The following is a 12,662-nucleotide window of genomic DNA, read 5'->3' as shown; positions in this document are numbered from 1 at the left end:
TGCAGATGGCCTCAGTACTCTGATGGAAAGGCCGGCCTGGACACGAGAGGTGACCACTGGGAAGATACAGTGAGACCCTTACTTCCTCCACACGCCTCCGCTCCTCCTTCTGTTCCTCGATGCGCCTCTGCCGCTCGTGCAGCAGCTGTTTGATATGTGCCTCCGAGTCTCTGTGCTGAGGGCCCATCTGCTGCTGCTTCAAGGCTTCGGAATTACTCTTGTTCTCCTGCTGCAGCCGCAGGAACTCGCGTCTAAGTGTGGACTCCCCCGGTACGTTCATGATGGAGCTGACAAACACAAAGCAGAAGGTGCTGCAACTAGTCTGGTCATGAATGGACCCTGAAGTCAGGAGGACACCGTGTACACGATGTAACTGGCCGACACAGACATTACAGCCTAGGGAACGGGGACCAGAAGGTGACCTCACCTTGGTTCTCCTTCCTCCCCGTGATTCTCCTCCTCGTCCTCACTGCCGCTGTACTCGTACTCCGTCTCATCTATATCGTACAGGAACACAAACAGACCTCTTACCTCGTGCAAATCTTAGACAGGGAAATGGTATGGGGGTGGCAAGCTCACCAGGACACTGACCTCTAACAGCCTCTTAGCACACGTCACCGGGGCGGACCTACCTTTCTCCCCGCGCTTTTTCCTGGAGCGGTCAATGTGGTCTTTCAGCTGGATCCTGACCTGCCTCTCCGTGGGCTGGTCCCTGATAAAAGGGTATTTCAGGAGCTGCTCGGTGGGTGGACGGCTCATATAGTTCTTGATTAGACAGGTGTCAATAAAGTCAATAAATTTCTTGGACCTATAAAGAGAAAAACCAGGACAGAGGAGGACACACAATGCTGTCTGATGATTGGCCAGGCCACCCACCATACTATTTCAAGAAGCTATGGAGTCTGATGATTGGTCAGACCACCCCCCATACTATACCAGAAAGGTATGCTGTCTGATGATTGATCAGACCACTCCCAATACTATACCAGAAAGGTATGCTGTCTGGTGATTGGTCAGACCACTCCCCATACTATACCGGGAAGGTATGCTGTCTGTTGATTGGTCAGACTACTCTCCATACTATACCGGGAAGCTATGGAGTCTGATGATTGGTCAGACCACTCCCCCATACTATACCAGAAAGTTATGCTGTCTGATGATTGGTCAGACCACTCCCCATACTATACCGGGAAGGTATGCTGTCTGTTGATTGGTCAGACTACTCTCCATACTATACCGGGAAGCTATGGAGTCTGATGATTGGTCAGTCCACTCCCCCATACTATACCAGAAAGGTATGCTGTCTGATGATTGGTCAGACCACTCCCAATACTATACCAGAAAGGTATGCTGTCTGATGATTGATCAGACCACTCCCCATACTATTCGAGGAAGCTATGTTGTTTGATGATTGGCCAGACCACCCCCCATACTATTTCAAGAAGCTATGGAGTCTGATGATTGGCCAGACCACTCCCCATACTATACCAGAAAGGTATGCTGTCTGATGATTGGTCAGACCACTCCCCATACTATACCGGGAAGGTATGCTGTCTGTTGATTAGTCAGACTACTCTCCATACTATACCAGGAAGCTATGGAGTCTGATGATTGGTCAGACCACTCCCCCATACTATACCAGAAAGGTATGCTGTCTGATGATTGGTCAGACCACTCCCAATACTATGCCAGAAAGGTATGCTGTCTGATGATTGGTCAGACCACTCCCCATACTATACCGGGAAGGTATGCCGTCTCTTGATTGGTCAGACTACTCTCCATACTATACCGGGAAACTATGGTGTCTTATGATTGCACTTGTGTGTTAGTAAATTTAGATTGCTAGGTCCTACGGGGCAGGGATCGAAATGAATGACTAACATTTTCTATATAGCTGTGTGTAAGCGGTGGTGCGCTGTAAATATTACTATAATATTGTATTGCCGGAAATGAATTGGTCGTGTTGCCTCGCGCAGTTAATTTGATACGATGCTATAATCTTTTCCATGCATCTGGAACTACATGGCTGTCATGTGACTAGCGCCATAACGAGGTACTTACCACTTCTTGGATTTCAGTTTGGGAGGAGGATTTCTGGGGATGAGGAAGAGGGCTCTCATAGGATGCATATCGCAGAGGGCTGGCGAGACAAGAGAGAAGGGCGGTGTGTGAATAGGCTTTATACAATAGCCAAGCGTCAGTGAGCATTACAATGTGTGTACACATTTTAGCACCCTACACCTGTCACAACCTCTGAGACACAGACCAGAGTGCGCTAGAAGCACCAGAGCATAGTGCGACACCCCAGGCAGGAAGGAGGAACTGCATGGGTTGTGGCAGGTGCAAGGTGCTAGAATGAACATTACACTATATGGACCAGTCTGCACTACAGTACAATGGATACTGGAGACTACAGTTAATAACCTGTATACATTAATTATACTTCTGCCTACAGCTCAGCTACATCAACCGTGCTGCAGACCACCCGACACATCTCCAGATACTGCACTGCTGACCACTCTGCACCTGATTCGCAGGCATCACGTGCCTTCCTACTGTCCTGGTAAAGGATATACAGGGCATTTGTATAATGGACCACCCAGAGTCACGGGCAATGCTCTAAGCCCAAGGAGTGAATCTGTTTAGAGCGGGGACACAAGGACGTTACAAACAAGTCCACCTTAGGATGGGACGATGGACTGTCTTGTTTTCATGAAAAGCCAGATGAGATATGGAGAAGGGCTGCCAGGTGCGATTAGCCGAAGTACTAGCGAGGACAGGGGTTCTCAAACTGTGTGCAGTGGCACCGTGGGGCACCTCGGGACACCTGCAGGGGTGCCTTGGGTTGGTGGTCCAGGAACAATTCAAATTATTTATGGCAAAACCAGTGCCGGTGGCTGCCAATCCTAAAATATGTGACAAACAGAAGCAAATCTTGTCCCTCACCACATAATAGAACCTAAGGATGACATCTAAACATAGTTTGCTAAATTTAATATTTCTTTCTAAATTTCTCAATAAGAAACTTTTGGCCTAGGGGCGCCGTGAAAAAAAAAATTCTGATGCTCTAGGGTGCCGTGATTCCAAAAAGTTTGGGAGCCTCTGAGCTAGGAGATACAGGGGAACAGAATGAAGGTATACAGTATGGCCCAGCCTGCGGGACTTACACAACACGGCTCAGGTTCCTTGGCTACAAACGTTGAAAGAGGACAGACGTGTGACGGAACATGACCGGTTCCATCAAACACACTTAACACAGCACCAGCTGGTATGGAGGGGAGGAACAAGAACCTCAAAAATAGAATTAAAAAGAAAAAAAAGAAGAAAAAAAAAAGAAGAAAAAAAAAAGAAAAGGAGAGCTAGGCCTTTCTCCTGGTTCCTTCTAGAGCAGTTCCAACCTTGGTCCTCGAGGTACACTAAAAGTCCAGGATTTAGTGATGGTCAAATAAAAAAAAATCCAAGGTACTAATTAAGTCACCTTTTCTCAAGCATAGCTTGCCCTAAAACCTAGACTTTTAGTGTGCCTTGAGGACCAAGGTTGGGAAACAATGTTCTAGGGAAACGAAAACAAGAGCTGGAAAACAAGTTGGGTGGAAACCTGTGACCACATCGGGAACAGAAAGGATTATAAAACCCTATAATAGACACAGGAAAATGTCATCCATTCCCGCAGTGCGGTCTGAACAGCAGCAGGATCCTCTTTGCGTAAGTGCGGGCTGAAAGAATAATCCCCGAGAGAGAACATCTGGCCCAAGAGGGAGATGCGGGAAAGCAGAGTCGGAAACTGAGAGACCAGGAACGGTCACAGAACGGTCATCAATGTCTGGTTGAGATGGTCCCATGACCTGGTGCCACACAGAGGGGGCATTTGATTTGCGATACCAACACTGTTTCCGGGAACCCCCATATTTTCACAGGTTGCTGCAAATACTTTGGGAGGGATAATGGCGCTGATGCCTTAGGAACTCTGCCTTCTCCTTTTCATCCCTGAGAATACAGATCGCTGGAATGGTCAGGAGAAAACAAGCTGTCTGGGGTTATTGGGGTCTGGCATTGTCCCTTAAATAAGCGAATGTAATGGTATTATGTATGTCTGGATCAGAACTGCCCAGCCAGGTAAAAGGACATACCCTGTGTGCTGCAATGGAGGAAAACAGCCCCAATTCTAGAAGATGGTCATCCATACAGGCTACCTAGTACATTAAGACTCAGTGTGGCGTCTCCTCACCATCAGATGGTAGAGATACATCTCCTGCCTCAACCACCCATTACAATAGTTGGACAGGGCTAGTCAACAGTTGCACAATAGTTGGACAGGGCTAGTCAACAGTTGCACAATAGTTGGACAGGGCTAGTCAACAGTTGCACAATAGTTGGACAGGGCTAGTCAACAGTTGCACAATAGTTGGACAGGGCTAGTCAACAGTTGCACAATAGTTGGACAGGGCTAGTCAACAGTTGCACAATAGTTGGACAGGGCTAGTCAACAGTTGCACAATAGTTGGACAGGGCTAGTCAACAGTTGCACAATAGTTGGACAGGGCTAGTCAACAGTTGCACAATAGTTGGACAGGGCTAGTCAACAGTTGCACAATAGTTGGACAGGGCTAGTCAACAGTTGCACAATAGTTGGACAGGGCTAGTCAACAGTTGCACAATAGTTGGACAGGGCTAGTCAACAGTTGCACAATAGTTGGACAGGGCTAGTCAACAGTTGCACAATAGTTGGACAGGGCTAGTCAACAGTTGCACAATAGTTGGACAGGGCTAGTCAACAGTTGCACAATAGTTGGATAGGGCTAGTCAACAGTTGCACAATAGTTGGACAGGGCTAGTCAACAGTTGCACAATAGTTGGACAGGGCTAGTCAACAGTTGCACAATAGTTGGACAGGGCTCTAGGATAAGTCCATACGGGGCACTTCTTGTTGGGAGGTTGCCAATGGAAACTTGCTCTTAATTCCTTGGTTGTAATGGTTAAAACTGCTTTATTAACTCTGTCATACCATTCACACAAAAGCCAGGGCTCGGACCCTCGTTTTTTACAGCTTTTAGAACGCAGGTTGGATCCAAGTCCCAGGACATTACCCCCTTACACACAGGAGCTGAAAACGCCTGGGGCAAGCATTTGGACCCTGGAATTAGCCAGGGCAAGCCACCTTATACAGGGTCCTCTCTCTGTTTGAAGGGTTCCACCAGTCTCAAAATTGCCGGGGCTTCATGACCAGGGTCGAAGCCCCGGCAATTGTGACCCGGGAGGACACTTTCACACAGAGAAAGGTCCTGGCAAATTCCCGTTTCTTTCCTCTGTCTGAAAGGGGTATTACATTACATTATGTCCTGGGCATTACCACCCAGGATAAGGAACCATTTGAAGAGTACTTTCATTCAACCAAAACATATGGAGAGTGTGTAGGAATCTGTATTTGCCCTGGGGAAGGACTACACTTTCTGTAGAACCATGTCAGAGCCAAGCCTAACGAACAAGATGGAAGCTGCAAGCCAGAGCTGATATGAACCGATTAATAATCGCCACCTGGATCAGACGTTAGTAAGCGTCATCAAATGTCTTCTCCCATCCCATGGGGAAGTGCAGATGGACTTCTGTTTGGGTGGAGGTGGCCTGGGGCCTCTAGGACCGCCCCATGACCATTTGGTACCCTGGGAGCTGCAGATACTCTGGTGGGGGAATGCAACTTGTACTAAGGGGGTCATTCAGAGTTGATCGCTCGCTAGCTACTTTTAGCAGCCGTGCAAATGCATAGTCGCCGCCCACGGGGAAGTGTATTTTCGTTTTGCAAGTGTGCGAACGCGTGTGCAGCCGAGCAGGACAAAAAAGTTTTTTGCAGTTTCTGAGTAGCTCTGGACTTACTCAGCCCTTGCGATCACTTCAGTCTTTTTGATCCTGGAATTGACGTCAGACACCCGCCCAGCAAACGCCTGGACACGCCTGCGTTTTTCCAACCACTCCCTGAAAACGGTCAGTTGCCACCCACAAACGCCCTCTTTCTGTCAATCTCCTTGCGATCAGCTGTGCGAATAGATTCTTCATTAAATGACCCCCTAAGAACGGAAGGAAATCCTCTCTCACAATTTCACTACTTATCTGAGATATCCCGAATGCCACTCAATATACTAAGCAGCTTGTTAACACAATGGTCTGGACAAGAGTCCACACATCAGTTTCGTCAACAAGGCGAATCTGCCCCGCAGATATAAGAAGCAATACTGACTGGTACATAGACCCGCACTAACACCTCATCATACAACGTCACTCACAATAGGCTGCTTGTGAACATGAATTGTCGCTTCAGAAAGAACAATCCATTAATACACAGCTGTTCCTGTACAAATAATGCTTCAATTCACACAGCAGAACAATTCCCGGGGGAGGGGGGGGGGGGGGAGCGTTTTCTCTGGAGCAATATTACAGTACAGCAACAGTAACTTACGTGGCGCTCCTTCTGCCATCTCTATAGCGGTGATTCCCAGCGACCAAATGTCACTCTGCGGAGACACAATCACAGGTTCAGGAGTGCATCACAAATCACCATCCCTTCCACCACCCCGCACACAGCTACATGCTACACTGACCCCCAAAGGAGGGAGATCAAAGTGTGACCCTCCCCCTGCAGGGTGACACCGTCACACACACACAGAGGAGGAGCTATGAGCCTGTCCCTCCCCCTGCAGGGTGACACCGTCAGACAGACAGAGGAGGAGGAGCTAAGAGCCTGTCCCTCCCCCTGCATGGTGACACCGTCAGACAGACAGAGGAGGAGCCAAGAGCCTGTCCCTCCCCCTGCAGGGTGACAGAGTGACACAGACAGAAGGGAGCCATGAGGCTGCCCCTCCCCCTGCAGGGTGACACAGACAGAAGGGAGCTATAAGCCTACCCCTCACCCTGCAGGGTAACACCATCATACAGAGGAGGAGCTATGAGCGTGTCCCTCCCCATGCAGGGTGACACAGACACAGGGGATCTAGGAGCCTGCCCCTCCCCCTGCAGGGTGACATGGTTACACAGACAGAAGGATGCTATATGCCTACTCCTCCTCCTGTAGGGTGACACAGACAGAAGGGAGCTATGAGCGTGCCCCTCCCCCTGTAGGGTGACACAGACAGAAGGGAGCTATGAGCGTGCCCCTCCCCCTGCAGGGTGACACAGACAGAAGGGAGCTATGAGCGTGCCCCTCCCCCTGCAGGGTGACACAGACAGGAGGGCGCTACGAGTACCATAACATACATGTGCCAGAAGATGACCGTTTCATACCCTGTAATCGTAAGTAGCGTCTGGGTTCTCATCACAGGCAATGACCTCCGGGGCCATCCAGTAGGGTGTTCCAATGAAAGTATTTCTTCTGCCCACTGTGCGATCCAGTTGGGCACTCACCCCGAAATCCACTGCGACAGGCAAGACGACAAAGAAAGAGGGGAGACTTAGCTGTGAGAAACCTAACGGGGCCGGCAGTATACACACGGTATAAATGACCAGCACAATACAGTTATATTATATAAAGGGGGCCGGCAGTATACACACGGTATAAATGACCAGCACAATACAGTTATATTATATAAAGGGGGCTGGCAGTATACACACGGTATAAATGACCAGCACAATACAGTTATATTATATAAAGGGGGCTGGCAGTATACACACGGTATAAATGACCAGCACAATACAGTTATATTATATAAAGGGGGCTGGCAGTATACACACGGTATAAATGACCAGCACAAATACAGTTATATTATATAAAGGGGGCTGTCAGTATACACACGGTATAAATGACCAGCACAATACAGTTATATTATATAAAGGGGGCCGGCAGTATACACACGGTATAAATGACCAGCACAATACAGTTATATTATATAAAGGGGGCCGGCAGTATACACACGGTATAAATGACCAGCACAATACAGTTATATTATATAAAGGGGGCTGGCAGTATACACACGGTATAAATGACCAGCACAATACAGTTATATTATATAAAGGGGGCTGGCAGTATACACACGGTATAAATGACCAGCACAAATACAGTTATATTATATAAAGGGGGCCGTCAGTATACACACGGTATAAAATGACCAGCACAATACAGTTATATTATATAAAGGGGGCCGGCAGTATACACGCGGTATAAATGACCAGCACAATACAGTTATATTATATAAAGGGGGCCGGCAGTGTACACACGGTATAAATGACCAGCACAGTACAGTTATATTATATAAAGGGGGCTGTCAGTATACACACGGTATAAATGACCAGCACAATACAGTTATATTATATAAAGGGGGCTGTCAGTATACACACGGTATAAATGACCAGCACAATACAGTTATATTATATAAAGGGGGCCGGCAGTATACACGCGGTATAAATGACCAGCACAATACAGTTATATTATATAAAGGGGGCCGGCAGTATACACACACGGTATAAATGACCAGCACAATAGTTATATTATATAAAGGGGGCTGGCAGTATACACGGTATAAATGACCAGCACAATACAGTTATATTATATAAAGGGGGCTGTCAGTATACACACGGTATAAATGACCAGCACAATACAGTTATATTATATAAAGGGGGCTGTCAGTATACACGGTATAAATGACCAGCACAATACAGTTATATTATATAAAGGGGGCCGGCAGTATACACGCGGTATAAATGACCAGCACAATACAGTTATATTATATAAAGGGGGCTGGCAGTATACACGCGGTATAAATGACCAGCACAATACAGTTATATTATATAAAGGGGGCTGGCAGTATACACACGGTATAAATGACCAGCACAATACAGTTATATTATATAAAGGGGGCTGTCAGTATGCACGGTATAAATGACCAGCACAATACAGTTATATTATATAAAGGGGGCCGGCAGTATACGCTCGGTATAAATGACCAGCACAATACAGTTATATTATATAAAGGGGGCCGGCAGTATACACACGGTATAAATGACCAGCACAATACAGTTATATTATATAAAGGGGGCTGGCAGTATACACACGGTATAAATGACCAGCACAATACAGTTATATTATATAAAGGGGGCTGGCAGTATACACACGGTATAAATGACCAGCACAATACAGTTATATTATATAAAGGGGGCTGTCAGTATACACAAGGTATAAATGACCAGCACAATACAGTTATATTATATAAAGGGGGCTGGCAGTATACACACGGTATAAATGACCAGCACAATACAGTTATATTATATAAAGGGGGCTGTCAGTATACACACGGTATAAATGACCAGCACAATACAGTTATATTATATAAAGGGGGCCGTCAGTATACACGGTATAAATGACCAGCATAATACAGTTATATTATATAAAGGGGGCCGGCAGTATACACGCGGTATAAATGACCAGCACAATACAGTTATATTATATAAAGGGGGCTGGCAGTATACACGCGGTATAAATGACCAGCACAATACAGTTATATTATATAAAGGGGGCTGGCAGTATACACACGGTATAAATGACCAGCACAATACAGTTATATTATATAAAGGGGGCTGTCAGTATACACACGGTATAAATGACCAGCACAATACAGTTATATTATGTAAAGGGGGCTGGCAGTATACACACGGTATAAATGACCAGCACAATACAGTTATATTATATAAAGGGGTCTGGCAGTATACACACGGTATAAATGACCAGCACAATACAGTTATATTATATAAAGGGGGCTGGCAGTATACACACGGTATAAATGACCAGCACAATACAGTTATATTATATAAAGGGGGCTGTCAGTATACACACGGTATAAATGACCAGCACAATACAGTTATATTATATAAAGGGGGCTGGCAGTATACACACGGTATAAATGACCAGCACAATACAGTTATATTATATAAAGGGGGCTGGCAGTATACACACGGTATAAATGACCAGCACAATACAGTTATATTATATAAAGGGGGCTGTCAGTATACACACGGTATAAATGACCAGCACAATACAGTTATATTATATAAAGGGGGCTGTCAGTATACACACGGTATAAATGACCAGCACAATACAGTTATATTATATAAAGGGGGCTGTCAGTATACACACGGTATAAATGACCAGCACAATACAGTTATATTATATAAAGGGGGCTGGCAGTATACACACGGTATAAATGACCAGCACAATACAGTTATATTATATAAAGGGGGCTGTCAGTATACACACGGTATAAATGACCAGCACAATACAGTTATATTATATAAAGGGGGCTGGCAGTATACACACGGTATAAATGACCAGCACAATACAGTTATATTATATAAAGGGGGCTGGCAGTATACACACGGTATAAATGACCAGCACAATACAGTTATATTATATAAAGGGGGCTGTCAGTATACACACGGTATAAATGACCAGCACAATACAGTTATATTATATAAAGGGGGCTGGCAGTATACACGCGGTATAAATGACCAGCACGATACAGTTATATTATATAAAGGGGGCTGGCAGTATACACGGTATAAATGACCAGCACGATACAGTTATATTATATAAAGGTGGCTGTCAGTATACACACGGTATAAATGACCAGCACAATACAGTTATATTATATAAAGGGGGCTGGCAGTATACACGGTATAAATGACCAGCACAATACAGTTATATTATATAAAGGGGGCTGTCAGTATACACACGGTATAAATGACCAGCACAATACAGTTATATTATATAAAGGGGGCTGGCAGTATACACACGGTATAAATGACCAGCACAATACAGTTAGGGGGCTGGCAGTATACACGGTATAAATGACCAGCACAATACAGTTATATTATATAAAGGGGGCTGGCAGTATACACGGTATAAATGACCAGTACAATACAGTTATATAAAGGGGGCCGGCAGTATACACGGTATAAATGACCAGTACAATACAGTTATATTATATAAAGGGGGCTGGCAGTATACACACGGTATAAATGACCAGCACAATACAGTTATATTATATAAAGGGGGCTGGCAGTATACACGGTATAAATGACCAGTACAATACAGTTATATAAAGGGGGCCGGCAGTATACACGGTATAAATGACCAGTACAATACAGTTATATTATATAAAGGGGGCTGGCAGTATACACACGGTATAAATGACCAGCACAATACAGTTATATTATATAAAGGGGGCTGGCAGTATACACGGTATAAATGACCAGTACAATACAGTTATATAAAGGGGGCTGGCAGTATACACACGGTATAAATGGCCAGCACAATACAGTTATATTATATAAAGGGGGCTGGCAGTATACACACAGTATAAATGATCAGCACAATACAGTTATATTATATAAAGGGGGCTGGCAGTATACACGGTATAAATGACCAGCACAATACAGTTATATTATATAAAGGGGGCTGTCAGTATACACGCGGTATAAATGACCAGCACAATACAGTTATATTATATAAAGGGGGCTGTCAGTATACACGCGGTATAAATGACCAGCACAATACAGTTATATTATATAAAGGGGGCTGGCAGTATACACACGGTATAAATGACCAGCACAATACAGTTATATTATATAAAGGGGGCTGGCAGTATACACGGTATAAATGACCAGTACAATACAGTTATATAAAGGGGGCCGGCAGTATACACGGTATAAATGACCAGTACAATACAGTTATATTATATAAAGGGGGCTGGCAGTATACACACGGTATAAATGACCAGCACAATACAGTTATATTATATAAAGGGGGCTGGCAGTATACACGGTATAAATGACCAGTACAATACAGTTATATAAAGGGGGCTGGCAGTATACACACGGTATAAATGGCCAGCACAATACAGTTATATTATATAAAGGGGGCTGGCAGTATACACACGGTATAAATGATCAGCACAATACAGTTATATTATATAAAGGGGGCTGGCAGTATACACGGTATAAATGACCAGCACAATACAGTTATATTATATAAAGGGGGCTGGCAGTATACACGGTATAAATGACCAGTACAATACAGTTATATAAAGGGGGCTGGCAGTATACACGGTATAAATGGCCAGCACAATACAGTTATATTATATAAAGGGGGCTGTCAGTATACACGGTATAAATGGCCAGCACAATACAGTTATATTATATAAAGGGGGCTGTCAGTATACACGCGGTATAAATGACCAGCACAATACAGTTATATTATATAAAGGGGGCTGTCAGTATACACGCGGTATAAATGACCAGCACAATACAGTTATATTATATAAAGGGGGCTGGCAGTATACACACGGTATAAATGACCAGTACAATACAGTTATATTATATAAAGGGGGCATCATCCTGTAACACAACACACAAAGCACGCACTGACAGCGGCCTGCGCATTATCTGGTTCCTCTGGCGCACTCACCCAGTTTAACCTCCGCGTTCTCCGTCAGGAGGACATTCTGACCTTTGATATCTCGATGGATGACTTTGTGAGCATGGAGGTGGGACAGCCCCTGCAAACGACACAAAGCTCAGTCAGTGGCAGCGGTGGAATTGCAGACACCAGCTCATCACCATAACAGGCAGCAGCACATCCTCACTTTCAGTGATGTCACGCACTCCGCCACCAGCCACGCAATTCG

At 45.1% G+C, this 12,662-nt stretch overlaps 1 protein-coding gene across 6 annotated transcripts in view; it reads right to left on the bottom strand.

Moving 5' to 3' along the window:
• MINK1 (misshapen like kinase 1) overlaps positions 1–12,662 on the bottom strand; it is a 116,863-nt gene that overhangs the window by 33,698 nt on the left and 70,503 nt on the right. For all 6 annotated transcript variants that reach the window (XM_063930786.1, XM_063930784.1, XM_063930785.1 and 3 more), the window contains exons 6-12: positions 12,443–12,533; positions 7,273–7,403; positions 6,452–6,506; positions 2,062–2,140; positions 633–808; positions 428–497; positions 83–287 (exon numbers count right to left, since the gene is read on the bottom strand). In XM_063930786.1, coding sequence (XP_063786856.1) covers positions 83–287; positions 428–497; positions 633–808; positions 2,062–2,140; positions 6,452–6,506; positions 7,273–7,403; positions 12,443–12,533 — 807 coding nt within the window. The remainder of the gene's footprint in view (positions 1–82; positions 288–427; positions 498–632; positions 809–2,061; positions 2,141–6,451; positions 6,507–7,272; positions 7,404–12,442; positions 12,534–12,662) is intronic.

Source organism: Pseudophryne corroboree, chromosome 6 (genome assembly GCF_028390025.1).
Source record: "Pseudophryne corroboree isolate aPseCor3 chromosome 6, aPseCor3.hap2, whole genome shotgun sequence".
Taxonomy (NCBI): Eukaryota; Metazoa; Chordata; class Amphibia; order Anura; family Myobatrachidae; genus Pseudophryne; species Pseudophryne corroboree.
The sequence above is the reverse complement of the archived record's forward strand: the minus strand, read 5'-3'. Positions and strand labels throughout refer to the sequence as shown.